The 22,267-nt window shown below is 39.5% G+C and overlaps 1 protein-coding gene across 2 annotated transcripts in view; it reads left to right on the forward strand.

Annotated features, from left to right (window-relative positions):
- Positions 1-1,787: 1,787 nt before the first annotated feature.
- LOC125024448 (B-cell receptor CD22-like) overlaps positions 1,788-22,267 on the forward strand; it is a 59,386-nt gene continuing 38,906 nt past the window's right edge. The window contains exons 1-8 of one of the 2 annotated variants that reach the window (XM_047612226.1): positions 1,788-1,895; positions 2,097-2,169; positions 2,364-2,747; positions 3,587-3,892; positions 3,998-4,262; positions 13,886-14,193; positions 14,300-14,560; positions 14,654-14,732. In XM_047612226.1, coding sequence (XP_047468182.1) covers positions 1,803-1,895; positions 2,097-2,169; positions 2,364-2,747; positions 3,587-3,892; positions 3,998-4,262; positions 13,886-14,193; positions 14,300-14,560; positions 14,654-14,732 — 1,769 coding nt within the window. In that variant the 5' untranslated portion in view covers positions 1,788-1,802. Of the gene's footprint in view, positions 1,896-2,096; positions 2,170-2,363; positions 2,748-3,586; positions 3,893-3,997; positions 4,263-4,424; positions 4,533-4,606; positions 4,665-4,817; positions 5,552-13,885; positions 14,194-14,299; positions 14,561-14,653; positions 14,733-22,267 lie in introns of those variants that run through there. The other variant, XM_047612225.1, reaches the window with a different exon arrangement.

Consider the following 22,267-nt stretch of genomic DNA (forward strand, 5'->3'; position numbering starts at 1 on the left):
ATGCAGCTTATGCGTTTTTCCACTTACAGCCAAAAACAATTTTTATGTAACTTTACTGAATGTTTGTTTTGTCATTTATGTATATTATTGTATATACTTATAGATTGGAAGTACAAAACCAGAAATGAATTATGATAGCATACTGCAATAACTGTTTTACTACATATGTGCCAAGTCTCCACGGAGACTTTCCTTAAGGATCTCCACATGAAATTAATCTGCACACTGACTGAAGTATGAAAACAATGCCCAGTTCCAAATGAAAAGAAGTTTTCCCTCTGAGAGTTTGAAAAGAAAGAAAAACAGAAGTTAAGATAGTGGAGACCATTAATAATAAACAGTTGAACAGACTGAATGCTGAAAGTCTAGCTTTAACTATTAGGATGAGACATTCAAATTAAATAACTTCCACTAGCAGTGCCATAGTAGCAGGGTAGGACCTAAATGCAAAACACTAAGGGGAAGTAGGAACAGGCAACAAAATCACTTTAATAAAAACTCAAACACCAGAACTTAAGATGATGCAAGGGTGGCAGGGTAATTCAAAATAAACTGGAGACGACCAAAAAACAAAGAAAGGAAAAGGAAAAATGCAAAGAGGTGTCAGTGCAGAGGGAAATATAACAGGCATAGAAGTAGATAAACTAAATTAGATATTTGAAGTTTATAGACAAGACAAATGAGTGGAGTCGCGGAGGTGGGAATGAACAAAGACAGGAACTAAAGGTGGTTACAAAATAAAACAGGAAACACCAGAAAACAAGTTTACACAAAACATTTAAAGCAGACGTGCTCTGTCTCCTCTGTTTCGGCTCAGTGGGGCACAGCTGAGATGGCTGTGGCCTGCACTGTTGTGGACTGATGTACTGCTGCGAGTGAATGTGCAAGTGCAGCGCACACTTCAATTTGGGCCATGGGTCCTGAAGTTCAGGGCCCCAGAGGATTCTCAATGGAATCCTCCTCTCGCTAGCTCAGCTGATGTAGTAACATAACATACCGGTAGCTAATTTACGTTTAATTAATTCATTGCATGAATGCACAGACTCACTGTTGGCTGTGGTATATTGTGTGTGATCAATTTGTATATTGATTGCTGTGTGTTGGGTGTCCGCTGTTCACGCCATTAGTTGTGCATTGTGTATTTTATTGTTGTGACGTTATTGTTTTGATCTTGAGTATTCAATCTTGAACTCTGCTGTTTGATGGTATTATTGAAATGATAATATATATTGTCAGATTGGCACAGTGGTGGTATTTCTGGATTGCATTATAAGATTTTCCTTCATGCCCCAAAAGACTTTCCAAACCAAAATTGCCAGTGCTGTTCAGCTCTGTTATCTGTAATGACGTAGAAGAAAAAAGCTTTGTCACAAAAAGTTATATTCAGAAATGGGTACATTTTCTACAAAGCCTCAAAAGTACAGATTTTTATTTTTTATTTTTATTTTTTTTCAATTTTTAAATGTTTTACAAAGTAAAACATTCTTCTGTCCTCTCAGTTACCCATCTTACAAACTTCATGCTTTCTAGGGCGGATAAACTCAATATCTGTGTTAATTTAAAACTAAAAGGAAACTGTTGCTGTTGGATTAGCTAACTTGTAGTAGTGTGTGTAGGTGTCAAAACAGCACCTAAAGGAGTACCAGCACCTGGCTGTTTGATCTATACTGGGTTTAGCATTTTGTATTGAAGAGAGTCCTTAGACTAAAGCTGTATTCAGACTATGACCATGTATATTGCATGTAAACCTTTTGTAATGGTGTACAAACAACTGGATGTTGGGACATGGGAAGTTAGTAACTATGAATAAGGAAGCTGCCAATTTGATGTGTAACCACCCTGCCAGTTTTCACCTGACATCCTCAGGTTGCGGCTCGTACTTAGCAGCTTGTTCGGTAAGATGAAATGTTTATGGATTACAAATTATGGAAAAATTACAACCCTATTAATTTGTTGGGGTTTGACCTAAAAGTCAGTAGTAAGGACAATATGCAGTTTCCCACATGATTATGATAGTAATTTGGAAGGAGAAAATTAGTTTATGACCTTAAATCTGATGTTAAAGTTACTACATGATGTGATGTGTGTTCATTCAGATAAGTGTCATGGCAGCCCTGTGTGTGAACGTGGTGACAGTCAACATGTTACTGAGTGTCTTCTTTCTTTCAGGTGAGCTGTTTGTTCAGTCTCTTTTATTTGGAGACATTACTTGAACCTTTTCTAGTTGGAAATGTTTTCTCCTGACATTGTTCAAAGGGTCTACATGTAACATGCTGCAGATGAACTGGAGTTTGTGTCTCATCAACTTTCTCTTCAGACAGATTTTGATTCACATGATGTTCATCATTAGTCTGGTTTTACAGGTGTTTGGGCTCAATGTGATAAGGAAACAGCCCTCTTCATTACTGCACCAAAGAAGATGGAAGCACTGAGTGGATCTTGTTTGAAAATCCCATGTAACTATACAGAGACACCAGGAAAAGGGTTTAACAGCAGCAGAGAAATCTTTGGAGTGTGGATTAAAAATGACTCAAGGTTCGGAAATCATCCAGAAAATGTAGTCTTCAACAGTAGTGGGTCAGTTAACATCTATCCAATGAATATTACTGGAAACCTGAGTCAGAAAAACTGCACCACTCTGTTTTCTGATTTAAAAACAAGTTATTCAGACAGATACTACTTCAGAATTGAGAATGAACCGTTCAAGGCAACAGCTTCTTGTGATCCTCTACAAATAACAGTTAAAGGTAAGACATTATTTCTCTTTTAGGCATCATTATATCAAAAAAATATGACATTCATTAAAAGATATGTCTTACACAAGGAATATTTTGGTACCGAAATGCAATGTTGAACTCAGGTTGGCTATTGTAAAGTTATTAAGTTTGTTTATATGTCTGGACATGCTAGTGACGGGTTAGCTGATGGATGATGGTTCAACACGTTGTTCTAGAGGGAAAATATGAAGGGAGGCACAGCAAAAACACTCATAAGACGTCTAATAAAGTGTTTGGAATGGTGCATGGCAATCAGCCGCTTTGGCCACCACATCTGTTGTAGCCATAATCTTAGTCTTCAGAACTTGCACTGGTCACATCGGTACAAGGTCCCCTACTCTTGATGTCAGTTTTGTACCTTTGCACTTAATTATTGATCACATGAACAACCACTGTTTCCAACTGAAGCAAGTTGTGTGTGCCAGCAATGATGTGCAGGGGAACATAGTTAAAAACAAGTATATATCTCTGACCTAAATTTGTAAAGTAGCAAGTCATTCTTACGTAAAGTGTAAGTTTATATGTAAACATTTCTGTAATTTGTGGCTCAGGCATTCATATCCCTATCAGAATGAATTACAATAATGAAGGCTACCGTTTGGTTAGATACATGATTTATTTCAGTACTCCTTCTCCTTCACCTCTACTTTGTCTTACTGCTAATTAGTCAATGCTAATGTATGTCATTATACCTGCTGAAAATAAGCATGTTAGCATCGTTACTGTGGTCTGACAGCTTGCAGCTGTTAGCATTTAGCATTTATCCATGGCTTGTTACTCTTTTTTTGAAATACAATGTGAAACCACAGATTCTCCTTGGAGACCCACAATTAACATCTCAGGTGACGTGAAGGAGAAGGAGTCTGTCACTATCACCTGCTCAGCTTTCACTCCCTGTCCACACTCCCCTCCTCAACTCACCTGGAATCTACAACAAGACCCTCACAACAAAATAGAAGAAAACACAGATGGGACCTTTACAACTAAAATCCAGGAGACCATCACTCTGTCAGACACACATGATGGAAACAACATCAGCTGTTCTGTCAGATATCCTGTGAATGAAGAAAACGACGTCAAGACAGCAGAGACACAAGAGACTCTCAGTGTTTCATGTAAGACAACCAGAGTTTGTTGTTGGATCCTGTCAGCACATGATGATTGATGGGATGTCAGCTGTTTGGGATGAATAAAGTCAATCTCTGTCACATTTTCCTCAGATGCTCCTAAAGACACCTCAGCATCCATCAGTCCATCAGGTTTGGTGTCAGCAGGTAGCTGGGTGAATCTGACCTGCTCCAGCAGAGCCAATCCTCCCATCAGACACTTCACCTGGTTCAAGAACAGCAAAGATGGACCCATGAACGTATCTGAAGGACAATCCTACAGCTTAAATGTGACTGAAGGGGGAGTTTATTACTGTGTGGCCTCGAATCAACTTGGTAACCAGACGTCACCGTGGATTCATCTGAATGTTGAAGGTAAATGCAGAAATGACATGATCTGAATCTGCTCTCGTCTAGTTAATGTTGAAGGTAAATCCAGATCAGGACTGAATTAACTCACTTTTGTTATGTACAAATGGAGCTTCTTTTATGTCTGCACCAGTTGTTTTCAACATATCAGCTTCTTTTTTCTGTCTGTGAGGTACCAATGGATCCTCTGTCAATGAGGCAGTGGTCGGAGGATTAATTGGGATCATCATACTCATCTGCCTTTGTGTTTGGCATGTATCAGTCAGTTCCTACAACAAAGGTCATCTGTCATACTTCATTCGCACCACCAGGTCACACTTTATACTAAATTCTGATTGATGATTTATCTCACAGTGCTCTTGTGCTTTGGAGGCGGACAAAGGCGACTGATTCAACTGCCCAACCAAGTCAAGTGAGAAAATAGGAAACTTTTCTGTCAGTCAGTCCATTTTATTTTAATGACCGACTCTCTTTTGTGACTCACTATAAGATGTTTCATTGTGTCAATTACAATCCAGAAGCAGATTCACTCCCATCTACTGACAACGTGAAACTTTCTTTTCAGAATCAAACAGGTGAAGAGCCAGCGAAGAAAGCAGCGGCAGAAGAAGAAAACATCCATTATGGAGAGATTGTCTTCTCCGAGAAGAGGCGTGACCCGTCCTCTGTCTCAGTGCAAGACAGTGGACAGCAGCAGGACACGGTGTACGCACAGGTCAACATCAAGAAACCAGCAAACACAGAACGCTGACGGATCAAAGGATCTCTATGTTGAAATGAAGAAAATCTGAGGATTGATTTTTGAATCATTTATAATAAATGTTTCATTTATACAAGATGCCAAGCCAGGTATAATGAAAATCCCTCCACTACAGTATCAATATCCATCATGCTGTTGATGGTAATGGGTGAAATAATCCATCCATGTACCTCACTTTTATAATATTGTGTAAAACCTGCAGGCTGCACTTGTCTTGTTTCCGTGTCTGTCAGGCAAATGTGTTGCAATAAGAAACGTTTCCTGAGTTAAATTTGCACATAACGCACTGACTTCTCCAATGTTTCTACAATTATCAGCTTCTCTTCTCTTTTATTTGTATTCTCATCCTTGTTTTAAAACCTTACATATATAAAATTGTCCAAAATGCTTTTTTATGTTTGCAGAACAAATCTGTAGTGAAGGAGAACATAAATCCAAACAACTATCTGTAACAATTGGGTTATCCTTCCATATCTTTCTAGTTTCTCTTTGCTTCTGTTTTGGTTTGTAAAAAAGATTTTTTGATTGCAAAATGAAAAGCAAAATGTGTCTTTACTTTACTACGAATTACTAATTCTACAGTTCGTCTCCAGTAAGAGACCGCTGACTCCGCAGGATATACAGTATTTTGGAGCAGGTTTCTCACTAACAGGTTGAGTTACAGCTCCTTCTTGTGTCTGAAGTTGTTAATTGCAAGTATTTGACATTGGTTTGTGAAGATGCTTTTACCGATCTGAGTGAAGATAAATGATTGAAATTAAAATTTAACGGCAGCACAACTGATGAAGTGCATCCTCGACAAAACACAGTTCAGAACCGAACTTTGTCTGATAGGTTGATCTATTTCTGACATTAAGCATCTGATGTCCTGACGAAGGTTCACCTTCTACTTTGTTTTCAAAGTTTTCAAAGAGTCAGACAGATAAGAGCAAGTCACAGAATATATTTGAATATAACTCTCACTAAAACCTTTTTTTATTTATTTATGTACAGCTGTTTCCACGTCAGTTAAGGTAGAAAGAGGACCTTGTTTGAACTCAGTTTGGACTTCTTCATGAACGCATGCTCACCTCACAGAGCTGCTGTTTTGAAATTTTGCTTGGATGAGTGATGAAAGTAAGCACTAAAAACAGAGAAAACACTGCAAGAAGAAGTATATCACATGATTAGAAGTAAATTTCAAACATAAGGTGTCTTTTATTTTGTGTTCTTTTAGCAAACGTACACGTTCTAAACTCTGCTGTGTTTGACGCATGGTTTTTATTGTGAGTTTTGTTGAGTGCTGGGTGATGTGGCTTCATTCAATCTTTCAAGCTTAGACAAGTGTAAATACTTTAGCATTTCTGTTTACACACCAGGTGAGGTCATGAATAGTGGAAGAAAGCGACAGGTGAGCTAGGCACTGGAAAGGGTGAGATGGTGCTTCTCTAAATTTACATCACCACCCGATCAACTAATTACAATAATGTAGTACTCAGTACTCACCTCTTCCTTGTTGTCCTCCCAAGCATGATGCAAAATTGTGAGATGGGCCCGATCACCTGCTTAAAGGCTCCTTGAGCGAATCATTAAATCATTGCAATATGCACGGTGGGGGAGTATACAGGGTAGCTTGTTGTTTCTCTCAGTTGTTGATTTAGAGGAGCAGTATGGAGGTAGTTGTTTCATTAAATCCTTGACGATTTTCTCTATGGTGGCGTGGAGGGTGATGTCATACGGTATCGGGTCGTCGATAGTCAGAAAGCACTCCTCCAGATCTGGCAACACCTCTTTCTGATGGGATGAGGAGCTGGATCCCTGCTTGTGGTCTCCTTTTATTTCTTCTTTGACGGCGCTGCTACTGGAAGAAGAAACAGGGCGTCGCAGAGATAATGATGATGAGATGAGAAGTTCAGATGAACAAGCAACAGTCAGTGAGTGACTTTCACAGGAACAGGAAACAGCCTTAAATGACTTTCATTACCTTTCTTGAGGTGTCTTCTGTCCTTCAGGGTCCAGAGCTGGATTTTTTCTCAGCTGGAGGAAAGACAAATGTTCATGGTTCAATTAAGCAAAGACAGAACAATGGTCTTCATGATTTGTGTTCTCATTGAGTCACGACTGTTAAATATCTGCTTCCTTTGGCTCCTTGTGTGACACATACCTTGCAGCATTTCAAAAGCCGTTGCCACCCAGGTGTTTTCTTAGCCAGTCTGGTTGGCGTTTGGCCGTCTGAGCAGGAGTCGCTAGTGAAGAAGAGAAACATGTTTAGGTCTTCTCTTGTGCTTCACTGTTTTGTGAACATGAATGAGGCTAAAATGACAACATGACTGTAGAAACTAGTAAAATGTATTCAGTAAGCAGTTTCTTACCTTTCTGATGGGGTCGGGAGTTTCTCCCCATATTTCTTCTTTTTCTGCAGAGTAAAAACAAAATTTATAATATGAGGATGCAATGTCAACTAAAAAGGTTAAAAAATAATAAATGAGTGAACATGAATCTGTGTCTCATTCAGTCTATCATACCTCAAAGATACTGAAGAGACCCTTCCTCTGTTTCCTCTCTGGTTGTTGTATTTTTCTCCAGTCTCAGCTGGCTGTGCTGGGACTGGAGCGAGGGTCACTGAGACACTGGACATGAAAAAAGGACAGAAAAATATATTTCATTTTCTGATATTTAATCATTGTTAATCTAGAATTAATATTTAATATTATACTCAATAGACATGTTGTACAAAGATGGACTCCAGTTATGTTGAATGTCCAAATATATTTCCTCACCTCTCAGAGCTGGAGAGCGTCTCATCTGCCTCCACCTCTTGCTCACAGGTTTTCTGTCCAGAACAAAGATTAATTGCATGAACACTGACATTAAAGTAAAATATCTTTACAGCTGTTGTAGTCACACACACATACACACACACACACACACACACACACAGATGGTTGACAAAATTCACAGAAATCATGTAAAAAAAAGTCTTGAAATCTGTTCGATCTGATAGCTGAACTAAAACTGACTGAAAATGTTGCTTCCAGGGAAACAGACTCATTTAGAATGTTGACCTCTGTGATGTAATAATGAAGATTCTGATTAGAATGTACAGTGGTGCTGCATCCTGATGAGTGAACATGAATTTATTCACATTTATCATAAACGTATCATTATCATAAACTGTGGTAACTTAGGAATACCAAAGTAGATGTGGCAACAAATAAAAATTACAATGTAGGAAATGTGCCTCAAACATCTGATATTTATTTGTTGCAAGATAATATCAGTATATTTATCCCAGCAAAGCTGAAAAGAACTGAAAATTAAAGTCAGCTAAAACAATCCCAAAACAACGTGACAGTGTGTACTTCTGTTCAATAAATGAATAATGTTAAAACACAAATTAAGATAAGATAATGCTTTAGTTTTTCCCACAGTGATTGAAATGTCTTTATTTACTGTACTAAATGCCTTAATCACAGTCTAGGTCACAAAATTCTTCTCTATGACATATTGAAGGTACCACTTCCCACATAGTGGTCTAAATATGACACTGTAGAGCTTTACTATTACTTAAATAATTTCTTGTTTCACAGCACCTTATCTTATATAATTTTTTAAAAACTGTCACAGAGTTATGTGCTTTTGTTAAATGCCGAATTACCAAATGACCACCAGAGGACGACAATTTCCTACTTACACAGACCTCTTATCTTTCAACACCCTGCCCATGAATCTGATTTGTCAGTCACTGTTCATTAGGTCTTTTTTCACCAGTGGAATTTAATGTCACAGTTTCATACAGTAAATCCTCTGTTTAAAATACTCAACTTGTTAATGGGCTACCCCTTTAATAAATGATTTAATATTTTGTCTTCCAATTGTATCCATGTATCTATTGCTTCACAAACCATGACCAGTGAAACCAGCTAATGATTGGCTTACATCACTGAATTTAAGAAAATAATGACACAAAACATGCCAGTGTTTTACACCATGGATTCTACAGAGATATTTTGTAGAGTGAAGATGACACATGTTTTATTTAACACAAGGTAGTGTACAGTTATAGTATTAAAAGGGGGGATTCTTTCACCATGAAAAGGTTGACAGTCAAAAATAGTAAAATTTATTGACATTTTGTACAAACCTTACATTGTCATTCTACCTTATAATATCTACAGTGACACACACCCACACACTACAGGCGTTTAATGAAAATAACACATTATGAACATCACAGTAGTTAAACCTGGTAGAATGGTAAACAAACTCATGTGGATTTGCACTTGATTTGGTTTCACATTGTAATCACTGGTGCTCTTCTGTTGTGAAAACATTTGATAAATTGTGTGACCTAGCGGTTTTAGAACAGTTCAAACAGTCTGTGGCAAACTACATCGCAGCATATATTAACAAACAGAAAATCACATGTCCCAACAAGGCTGCAGTGCTGGCTAACGAATATGTGTTGCACAATCACATCTTTGGTGAGCGGTACCACAGTCACAAATTCCAGAAAGTAAATTCTTTGTCCCCAACATTGAAACAGCAGCTAGTGGGGAAAAGTTATTTGAATTGATCTAATTATTGTCATCAAGAAGGCCACACGAAAAAGGAATGTCCTCTGCTACAAGGAAAAGGTACAACATCTTAGATGATGTTTGGTTGTTTCTGTTCCTAACCCTATAGTTGACACAGCAGAGTTGGTGACTCCATTTCAGATGCAAGTTAAGCCAAAAGCTGCCTCTGAGATTAACGTAGGTTATGCTCCACTAATGTCTGATGGCTCTGTAACATTAAGTGATGGTCACAAGAAAGTTCCAGTCAGAATTCTGAAGGACTTGGGGGCTTTGCATAGTGTTATGAGGGTGTCAATTCAGACTCGGAGAGCTGTGTTCCAGTCAGAGGGGTGGGAAATGACCTGGCAGGTGGCGTTGTATGAGCAGATGATGTAAGACTGGATAATGTACAAATATCTGTCAGTACAAACACCTGATACATGTGCTACACAGCAAGAACCACTAGATGTCACTGAACCTCCTGCTTAGAGTGTGGGCTCCTCATGGAGAAGCATAGACTTTTATTGTGAATTGTTGAGTGTTGGGTGACATGGCTTCTGTTTCCTGTGAGAGCCACATTGTAAATGCTACAGAGGCGATTCATTTCATAGCAATTAAGTTTATATCACTGAACAAGAAATTCCCTGAACAAGGAAAAATATACAACCCTACACAGGAACATGAATCCCAAAGCATGAAATAAAATAAACCACAACAACCAATCATCAAGGTACGGTCAATTACAAAAATAAACAGCTTAAATTAAATTAAAATAGCATAAGCAAAAAATGTACAATATCTACATATAAACAAATGTACAAGAAGTAAATATATATTACATACATAGGGAGGATTAATTAGGCGCAATAATGTGCATTAATATTAATAACATGGACTTATGTGTTGCCAAAAGGTGAGTTGTTGTGCAGCTGGATTGAGAATGATCTGAATGACGTCCCACTGTGAGAGTGGAGCTGGATCAGTCTGTTGGAGGATGAGTTCTGCTGCCCCTCAATAGTCCGTTGTGGTGGGTGTGACAGATTGTCCATGATGGAGAGCAGTTTGCCCAATGTCCTCCTGACAATAATGTCTCCATCTCACTGCCAATCCATCTGTCTGTCTTCCTGATGTCCTTTTTGCTGGTACTGCTCCCCCAACAAACCACAGTTGGACTGAGGTGATTGATTTTATTATTTGAGCCCTGTGTGTGGCACTGCTCATTACTGATTGGTCAGAAAAAAAATCGCCACGATGCTGCGCCAGGTACAAAGCAGGATGTTTTGACTGGAGAGCTGGATGTTTCTGACTAGTAGTAAGCTGCTAACTTTTAACTTTCTGCTCTCGTGTCAGCACTACAAGTACATTTTTGTTAATAATGACTGGAAAAGCAATGTCATTCTGGACCAACCTGGAGGTGAGGACTTTTCTGTCCTTGTTGGGAGAAGACGGTATACAGCAGGAGTTGGATGGGACCTCTCGGAACAACAAGGTTTTCCAGTGGATCGTGGCTAAGATGGCCAAACGTGGCTTTATCAGGACAAATGAAAGAGAAACTTAAAAAACAGAATGCCGATTATCGAGGAGCCAAGAGGCACAACAATACAAGTGGTGCCAACCTAAAGGTCCCGAAATGGTTTCAAGTGCACTCCTGAGCAATGGAAAAGGTAGTTAAAAGAAGGCGGTGAGGTGCGGAGTGGTTTAGAGACAGGCCGTGTAAGAAAATCCAGCTTGAGATTGCTGGGTCTGGGAGAGCTGTTCGGTTGACGGTTGTGTGGTAGAACCCCATGAACCACAGTGTGACGCTGACGCTGAGCACCGACCCACCTACATTTACTTAGGAAAGCTCATGTGGTGAATACATTTGAGTTCTCTAGAAGATTCTGTAAAGAGCTGCGATGAAGGAAGAAACCTGTGAGTTTAGATGGCTGCACATAAACATGATGTGAGCTACAAGTTCCTTGTCACTTTATTTATGCTGCCACCTCCTGGTATGAACAAACTGATGCTGGATATGTTGTGACTACTGTACATGTATACACACACTGAATATGATCATTAAAGTGAGCTGACACAAACGTCCAGATTAAGGAGCTGTAAGACGTAATTGAATGTGTGATTCAGTTTATTATTGATAAAGTTGTTTAGGTTGTGCCTTTGTGGGTGTGGTATATGGTCCCTTTAATGTCAAAGGACAGATGTCTGTTCACAGAGTCCAACAAGTGAAGAGATCTTCAAATACCAGAGGAAGACGTCCATCATGAAGATGTCAGCCTCTCCAAGCAGAGACCTGAACCTTCCTCCGTCTCAGTGAGGACAGCAGACAGCAGCAGGACACGGTGTATGCACAGGTCCAGAGGATCTCTACACTCAAGTAAAGAAACCATGAGTTCACACCTTCACTGTGAACTCATACACAGTGTTGATGTTCATGTTAAAAAACACAGAGGTCTGGACAGCAATGTGTTTACTGACAACAGTTCATGACAGGAAACTCTACACGTCCCCTCCCACCGACGTGGTTTTCTCAGTTATATTATTATTTCCTCTTTATGTTCTGCCTTGTAAGTACATCACTGTATCTACAGTAGATAGAAATAAATACTCAAAAAGCTGTGATCAGGGACGTACTTTAAAATGTGTTATTCCATCATACAATAAGTGACAGCTGTGCAACAGTGAACATCTTTACAAATAGTCTATTCACACCATGATATGCTCAAGATGCCCCTAAAAAGTGACTTCCTTCTTCATTTCATACATGTGATACATATCAAGCAGCAGCAGAACAAAACCAAGTGAACTTGGTGTGATTGTCTGTTTGCTTTTACATGACAACGACTGAACACGGAACTGACTGAAATTCAGCGATTACTGGATTTTAAAACAGTTTTCTTCTGGGTTTCTCTTCAGATCAATTTGGTAAGACCAATGTTCAAGACATTTCTATGTAGTGATTTTAAGCTGGAATATTATGAAAACAAATTACATTAATAATCGTGCTCTGAATTAAAGAATCATCAGTTTTCTAACAAATTTAGCTGCACATACAACGTTCTTTATACTTTGTTGAGATTCTCTCTTCATTCAAATATGTAAATACTATGTACATACGTTATAGGTTTCAACCCAGGCCAAAAAGTAGACTAGTCCTGAAGAGGTATTTAATGTTTGAACAATCAACCTTAAAGGCAACACCTGGTCAACAAGAAACACCTGTCAGTCACATGTTCCAATAGTTTGGCTCACTTGAAAAATGAGTAGGGTCAAACAAAGGGTGATCTTTCCAAGTTGTTGAACACATCTAAATGTAAATACCAGGAAATAAAAGCTGACATTCTGAACTCTTGTCTTATACTCATCTTTTGATCTTAACCCAAATGTCTTCAGTGAACAATGAAAACAAGTTTCAATACCTTTGGAGGGGACTGTAGTTTGTGTCTTTGTTTCCTGTCTAGGAGATGAGTGTCATGGCAGCCCTGTGTGTGAACGTGGTGACAGTCAACATGTTACTGAGTGTCTTCTTTCTTTCACGTGAGCTGTTTGTTCAGTCTCTTTTATTTGGAGACATTACTTGAATCATTTCTAGTTGGAAATGTTTTCTCCTGACATTGTTCAAAGGGTCTACATGTAACATGCTGCAGATGAACTGGAGTTTGTGTCTCATCAACTTTCTCTTCAGACAGATTTTGATCCATATGATGTTCATCATTAGTCTGGTTTTACAGGTGTTTGGGCTGGATGTGATGATGTTTCTCACCTCATGATTACTGCACCAAAGAAGATGGAAGCACTGAGTGGATCTTGTTTGAAAATCCCATGTAACTATAGAGAGACACCAGGAGAAGGGTTTGACAGCAGCAGAGAAACCTTTGGAGTGTGGATTAAAAATGATGCACATTCATTTATACATAAAAAGAACGGAGTCTGCAACAGTAGTGGGTCAGTTAACATCTATCCAATGAATATTACTGGAGACCTGAGTCAGAAAAACTGCACCACTCTGTTTTCTGGTTTAAAAACAAGTCATTCAGACACATACTACTTCAGAATTGAGAACGGGCCGTTCAAGTCAACAGCTTCTTGTGATCCTCTTCAAATAACAGTTAAAGGTAAGACAGGTTTATTTTTATTAATCTATAATATTATCTAAACCAACAAACGCGGTCCAGTGTTGAAGAATACAAGGCATCAGTTTAAAATGACACATGAAATGAAACATGAAACTATCTCTATTTTCTGTTGTCTGCAAAACTGTAACTGAACCACTGGAAAAATGTCACCATCTCTCTGAATTTATTATTTCATAAAGTGTAAAACGTGTGTTTGATGTGAAACCACAGATTCTCCTTGGAGACCCACAATTAACATCTCAGGTGACGTGAAGGAGAAGGAGTCTGTCACTATCACCTGCTCAGCTTTCACTCCCTGTCCACACTCCCCTCCTCAACTCACCTGGAATCTACAACAAGACCCTCACAACAAAATAGAGGAAAACACAGATGGGACCTTTACAACTAAAATCCAGGAGACCATCACTCTGTCAGACAGACATGATGGAAACAACATCAGCTGTTCTGTCAGATATCCTGTGAATGAAGGAAAAGACGTCAAGACAACAGAGACACAAGAGACTCTCAGTGTTTCATGTAAGAAAACCAGAGTTTGTTGTTGGATCCTGTCAGCACATGAATGATTGATGGGATGTCAGCTGTTTGGGATGAATAACGTCAATCTCTGTCACATTTTCCTCAGATGCTCCTAAAGACACCTCAGCATCCATCAGTCCATCATGTTTGGTGTCAGCAGGTAGCTGGGTGAATCTGACCTGCTCCAGCAGAGCCAAGCCTCCCATCAGACACTTCACCTGGTTCAAGAACAGCAAAGATGGACCCATGATCGTATCTGAAGGACACTCCTACAGCTTCAATGTGACTGATGGAGGAGTTTATTACTGTGTGGCCTCAAATCAACATGGTAACCAGAAGTCACCGTGGATTTATCTCAATGTTGGAGGTAAATATCGTTGATGAAAACATTTCAACTGAGTGAGTTTGACTCTAAATGTTCATTTCATTTTGGTTTATGAAGATGTCTTTGATGATCCAGGGTGTAGGGTTGATGTCCATGTGACAGTGAAGATCCTGGGAATTGTAATTCTCTACAGTACAATCATCATCTTTGAGTGGTGAGACAAACTCTTCTCTGATATGATTCTTTGCAGCTGGAGATCATTTGTTCTCTTTCAGATGTCAGTGTTTAACATCTGTTAACATTTATTCATCATCTCTTTTTCTTTCAGCTGGTTTAGATCAAGATTCTCCAACAAACCAGAGATGGTAAGATGATATCCACCTTTAAATTTCTATTTACTATGAAGAAGTGTCTAAAATACACAATGAGACAAATTACCAGAGACAGTGATGATGACATGTCAATGTTTCTGTGCACATATAATAAATTTGTCTTTTGAAAAAAAGACTTTGTAGCAGAGATTCATCAGGGATTGAAGTGAGGTGATATAATCATAATATCAAGGGGGAGGAGTTTGAGGTTGATGAATGGGTCAGACACAGGACTTTCACCTATAGACTGAGGTAATACCTGACTAACACCTCTCTCTGTGTTGTTTCTTTAACACAGGACACAGAAGATGAAGGCAACTACGTCAACAGAGTGATTGAGATTCAAGCTTCATGAGCCACAAGGAGAGGAGGAAGATGTCAAGTTCACTGTCAGTGAAATGATTTATTATTTATTATTCTTTTTTTCCACCTGCATGTCTCTTATTTCTGTGGTGAAATTATGTTTTGGTGGATCACAGCATCATCCAGGTCTGTACATATGAAATAATGTTGTTTTATAGAAGATGAAGACTTGAATATGAAACATTTGTTTTTCTTTGTTTCAATCTGAAAGGTAAAGAGGTTTGGTTTTCAGGAAACTCAAACACGTCTGTGTAAGACTGATCTGTTTATGTCTTCTTTTGAGTTTTTTTTTAAGAAGTTGAGTTAAATATATTTATAAGACAATTACATGTAGATATTTCTGATTAAGAAGAAGCAGAACGGTGAAGGAGGTGTATCCTGAATGAGAGTGTGAATGTATCCTGTCACTTTTGTTCTTATATTTTGATGATTGCTGAATTATCGTAACAACATGTTGGCTTTATGAAAACACATTTATGTCACTTATTTTGTGGACAAGTTGTAAAAACACAAATAAAAAAACATTTTAAGTGAAAATTTCAAACTTCTGAGGTTTTCTCTTCAGTGCAGTACTGCAGAGCAGCAGTTATATTTAATAATGATAATAAGATGATGATTTATTTGTAGATTTCTGGGGCCTCATTTATCAACTGTGCATATGCACAGATGTGTGCGTAAAGAGAGCATAAGCACATTCCGACGCAAAGTATGGAATTCATCAATTTGTACTTGTGCTTAAAAAACAACAACTCTGACTATGCGTACACACAAAATCTAGTGGTAGACCAGTGAAACTATTCATAGAACCCATTAAAGTAGTCACAGTGTTCAGCGTCATCTCAAACGTCACACGTTACCACATGTTGCCAGTCTCCTCATCTCATCTACTACTACCGCTTAATCCTGGAGCCTATACCAGCTGTCATTGGGCAACGGGCGGGGTACACCCTGGACAGGTCGCCAGCCTATCACAGGACTAACACAGACACAAACAACCATTCGCACTCACACTCACACCTAGGGTCAATTTGGAGTCACCAATTCGCCTAACGAGCATATGTTTAGAGGTGGGAGGAAACCTCCTCTAGTAATAAAAATGCTCACTCAGTAATTTAGCAGACAGTTTGAATAATTGGTGTGACAAGCTATAAAAGACAACCTGAAAAGAAAAGATGAAGTACAAGTGCCATTGCTTGTCTTGTGTTATTGGAGGATTTTGAGAACCGTGCGCTCCACAAGTTCAACATACTGTTTGTTCAACATACTTCATCAAAAACATACTGATGGATTTAAATGCCGTCATTTAAAACACTCGTTGGAACGAGAGACAAACTGCAACAAAGCTCCTGTCCACTCTGAGATGTTTGGCCACCGGAACATTTCAGCAAGAGTTTGGAGACATGTAACGGACACTAAGCAGAATCACGTCGGCAGTGTTGGATAAAATAATTTCTCTGGCCTCAGTTTACATCTAGTTCCCATATAGACATCACCAACACCCCAAATGAAACGGGTACTTCTGGAGAATCCACCACCAGAGCGCCATCATCTGCAATAGCTGCTCATTCACACCAGCTCTCAACCAGAAACCTAGCACCGGGACGCCAGCATTATCAGGATTACATGCAGAGCTTAACAGAGCTACGCCCGAAATTTGACTGAATGCAGTCCTTGTCACAGTTTACATGCAGCGGAGAAAATTATAATAACCAATGGGAATATGTCCTCCTCCTTCACACAAGTCTTTTTAGCTGGTTAATACCATATTAATTCGGCCCCCTTTCCAGTCAGTCCATTACGTAATACAGTAAACAAGAGCGTTCACACAGCGGATCAGCATTTCAAACAACAATAAGTCGGGTAACAGTACAGCCTTTTAATCTCATATGTAATGTGCGCGATACTTAAGGTGCAGTTAAGATGGCACTATCCCTCACGTGGTTCTTCTACTGGCTCTCTTCACCTTCTTCCATAATTGAAGAAGGTGAAGCCAGTTTTGTAAAGTGTCTCAAGACAGTTTGTAAAATTGAATTGAGTGTCTGGCATCGGGATGCCATCATCCATCCTCAACTACAGCAGCTAGCCTTATGTCTCACTATTGCATCGCCACCCACCCACTCTTTCCTCTCACCCTCCTCTCCAAACACCTCCGGTGTCTTATCAGCCTTTACAATCCCAAAGGGCTTGGGCTAATCCTCCCGTCCACCATCATACCTCTTTTATCCCCCACACCTCCCCAATCCCCACCAGTATGCGTAAACCATTATCAATGCTAATTGTCTCAGTCTCACACTTCGTCTCTCGCCCCTTTATCAGCATCCATCAGAAAGTCCGGAAAGTCAAAAGGAGTTTTTATTATCAAAACCTTCTGCCTGTGCGGTAACAGTTTTACTAGTACGTCATCCATTTTGCATCAGAAATTGCAGCTCGTCCGCCCCAGTTTAACAGGGACATTAACCAGGGCAGTCTGGTCAACAACCGCATCTTCAATACTCAAGTAGTGTTCCCAACCTCTTCTCGCTCCCTCCTGGCTGTTGCCCAGCCTATTCGAATCCCATTGTACGATAGTGGTCTATAGTCTTTATCGTAAACGAAAAATGTTAAGTTAAAGGTGCCATCAACGTAAAAATTACATTTCAAACAGCAGTGAAGTATTAAAAAACAGCGCAAAGGTATTTAAAAGGTATCGAGATGAACTTCAAAATTCCTGCATATACCCTGGCAGAGTAAACTCAGGGCCCCTTCATGTCCCTTAAGTTTTGCGCGGAACCCTTTATTCCGTCCCGTTACAATGCCCATTGCCAACAGAGAAGCTTCATTGAATCAGCCTTCTGATATCTAATTTCCTCATCACTCCTAGCCGCACCGAATGTCAACTTCCTTCACTCCTTGGCCACCACAACTTCACACCGTTCCCCAGGGTCAGGCCTTCATCTCTAATTTGCTATCTATTGCTTGTTCTGTCCCGTCACTCTAGTTCTCCATCAGTCCCAACGCTCCAAGTCTTGCTGAGCTCTGTTTTGGCTCTATCTTATCTCCAACTGGAATAGAATGTCTTTCTCTTTCAAGAGCATATTAACTCACCCTCATGATTTCAGCCTCTTCATGGACAATGTCCCAACAGCCAATTTTCAGGGTGTTTCAACAGGAAATGGTTGTAGGTCAATGGCCCCCAGAGCTTGGAAAACAATGGCAAGTTACTTCTTAGCTCTGTTTGAATCTGTCCCAGTAGTTGTAGTTGCTGCTACCTTGCAAGGTCAAGAACGGTGCCGCCATTCTATCATCATCCACTCAGATAATCTGGTACTCACCACCTTCCTCCAACCTCAGACTCGCTGTCACGGGACATTTCTGAAAGCAAATAACCTGAACCATGCACGAGTATGGTAGTTAAGAACAGGTGGGATTTATCATCACCAATTACTTATCAGTGTGCGCAGGACCACATGTTTGATAAATCCGGATTTTTTTCTACTTACACACATTCCAAATTTCATTTCTACGGCAGAATTTAGAACCTTTTCTACACATGGTTTGATAAAAGAGGCCCCCGGTTTACACACAGTGCACAAGTCCCTTAATACATTTCAGATGCGTACATAACAGGAAGTAAACATGTAGTGAGAGTGAAACATGTCCGTTTGATTTTCAACATCTCCTTTAGACAGACAAAAATCCGATGATCACATTTAAATTTAAACTAAACAAAATAAAGTCCATTATCCGTTGACCACGGGCAACTCCTAATGAGAACATAACAGGAAAAATTCCCTAATGGTGGTAATTTTGAAAGTTCTCCCATAAAGACTCGAATAAACTGAAAATAAGGAAAAAACTGTGAACAAATGGGGTGTCCAAATGCAATCTGATCATTGAAGAGGTTGACCAGAGAGCGTGTGCTTTAAGTGCTCAAATTACATTTAAGCACACCCTCGAGGGTCATGTTGCAATTATACAACAATTACCAACAAAACAGACCACCAAATAAATCGAAATTAACAACAAACCGATCCATTTTGTAGTATATTTTTCAGACGCTTCCTGCTCCAGCTCTGACAGTTACAGTGTTGCCATGGAAATGGATACAATGTTGCCACAGACTTGGTGGAGCAATATTTTTAGTGACGAGTCAGCCGTGCTGTAATGCTGATTTGAGCATATTCTAAATGTCTTATTGACCAATCAGATTGCTTGGTCAGAACTACTTGTTGTATAACTATGCTTTGGTGCACAGTCATTCAGGAAATAACATCACTTTAAATCGGGGGTGTCCAAACTTTTTTCCTGAGGGTCGCATTACAGAAAGATATACAAAGGACCGGACCACTCACTAGACATGAAGATACTGTCTCACTTCTAATGTATGAATATTGGTAAAATCAATCAAATGCAGGTAAATTATGTTTGATAATTGAACATGTTTGAAGAACATGAAACTCCATCACAGCTCTTCACTACTAGATTTTCAACAAAAAAGGTACAAAAAGGTTGACAGGTCATTCTCTCTGTGACCGCCTCAAATTGTTTCTTAGTGTGCTGACTCCTCTTCAGTGTGCTGTATGAAGGGAGAGACAAGAGAAACAGAGGATGAGGATATTTTAAGCTTATTATTCAAATCAATTATTGGGCTTGCTAACACATCAACTAGCCTAACATTTGTTAAAAATGATCAACTTTAATTGACTGAATTTATTAAGTAATTGGGTTTATTAACACATGGAAACAAATTTAACTCTCCTGTGATGGGCAGTGGGAGCAGTAATGCTGAACCTTGGTCTGAATAACAGCTGGCAGGTCACGGGTAAGTTTAGGGGTTGAGATGCAAAGGATGTCACGGAGATGGCTGTCGGATGCATGTTAGAGACAGTTTTAATTAATTTGCAAATTATAATGGATGAGAAAAAAATATATTCTTGGTACTCTTTATTTCGGTGAAGAAATTATCAATGACATGGTAGTATTTAAATCAGCTCCACTTTTACTGATGAACACATTTATGATTGATTTAATGGTTTAATTCAGGTGAATAGTTAAGTGACATCTCGACTGTGCGCTCTAACATCTGTTCAAATTTTGAAATATCCTTTATAATTCTTAAGTGACAAGAGGCAGAGAGGAGCTGCAAAGCAAACAAAAGTCATGAAAAAAACTCACCCCTAAATCACAGAGATCGCACTGGAATAGTATTACTGGAGGACCTCTGTGTTAAGAGATTGTGGTGTAATCTGTGATTATCAAAAATTATAATCCCGCAGGCTAGCAGTTATTTGCTTCACCTTCTCTTCTCGCTCGGCGCCAGTGTAGGAGGTGAAGCCTGATGCTTCATTTTGTAATGCCTTCATACATTGTACTCAATCTTGCGTCTTTTCAATGTCGCCCTTTCTGGTGACCCTGAGCAGTTTCTTCGTGGAATGCTTGCTCTGAGGAGATGCTGCCTTGTTCAAGACAGTAGCGCCACCAAGTGTTTAAACTAAGAAATACAACACAGTTAGGCACAAATATTATGTGTGGGCCGCAGTTTGGACATTCTTGCTTTAAATATATACAGAAATAACACTAAGTGTGTTGTGTGTTTACATCTGAGTGCCATCTTTAAGTTTTAGCTGACACTTCTTCAATTTGAGAGGAATGGGATTAAAAGGGTTGAAAGGAATGAAGGGAATGGGATGAAAAAGGATTTGTTTGGTAAAAACACGACGTAAAGAAGACTGAGGTCGTATCAAACTTTTGCACTTGGCACCAACTTTCCTTTGTCTCATTCATTTATAAGTAGCTGCTATAACAACCCTCAATCAACACAATACAGTGGGGCAAAAAAGTATTTAGTCAGCCACCAATTGTGCAAGTTCTCCCACTTAAAAAGATGAGAGGCCTGTAATTTTCATCATAGGTATACCTCAATTATGAGAGAGAATAAAATAAAAAAAAAAATCCAGAAAATCACATTGATTTTTAAAGAAGTTATTTGCAAATTATGGTGGAAAATAAGTATTTGGTCAATAACAAAAGTTCATTTCAATACTTTGTTATATACCCTTTGTTGGCAATGACAGAGGTCAAACGTTTACTGTATGTCTTCACAAGGTTTTCACACACTGTTGCTGGTACTTTGGCCCATTCCTCCATGCAGAGCTCCTCGAAAGCAGTGATGTTTTGGGGTTGTCGCTGGGCAACGAGGACTTTCAACTCCCTCCAAAGATTTTCTATGGGGTTGAGATCTGGAGACTGGCTAGGCCACTCCAGGACCTTGAAATGCTTCTTACGAAGCCACTCCTTCGTTGCCCAGGCAGTGTGTTTGGGATCATTGTCATACTGAAAGACCCAGCCATGTTTCATCTTCAATGCCCTTGCTGATGGAAGGAGGTTTTCTCTCAAAATCTCACGATACATGGCCCCATTCATTCTTTCCTTTGCACTCAAATGCTCTCTAGCAAACTTCAGACGGGCCTGGGCACGTCTGGCACTGCAGGATTTAAGTCCCTGGCGGCGTAGTGTGTTACTGATGGTAGCCTTTGTTACTTTGGTCCCAGCCCTCTGCAGGACATTCACTAGGTCCCCCCATGTGGTTCTGGGATTTTTGCTCACCGTTCTTGTGATCATTTTGAACCCACGGGGTGAGATCTTGCGTGGAGCCCCAGATCAAGGGAGATTATCAGTGGTCTTGTATGTCTTCTATTTTCTAATAATTGCTCCCACAGTTGATTTCTTCACACCAAGCTGCTTACCTACTGCAGATTCAGCCTGGTGCAGGTCTACAATTTTGTTTCTGGTGTCCTTTGAAAGCTCTTTGGTCTTGGTCTTGGTCTTGGTCCATAGTGGAGTTTGGAGTGTGACTGTTTGAGGTTGTGGACAGGTGTCTTTTATACTGATAACGAGTCCAAACAGATGCCATTAATACAGGTAACAAGTGGAGGACAGAGGAGCCTCTTACAGAAGACGTTACAGGTCTGTGAGAGCCAGAAATCTTGCTTGTTTGTAGGTGACCAAATACTTATTTTACCAAGGAATTTACCAA

Source organism: Mugil cephalus, chromosome 18 (assembly GCF_022458985.1).
Source record: "Mugil cephalus isolate CIBA_MC_2020 chromosome 18, CIBA_Mcephalus_1.1, whole genome shotgun sequence".
Taxonomy (NCBI): Eukaryota; Metazoa; Chordata; class Actinopteri; order Mugiliformes; family Mugilidae; genus Mugil; species Mugil cephalus.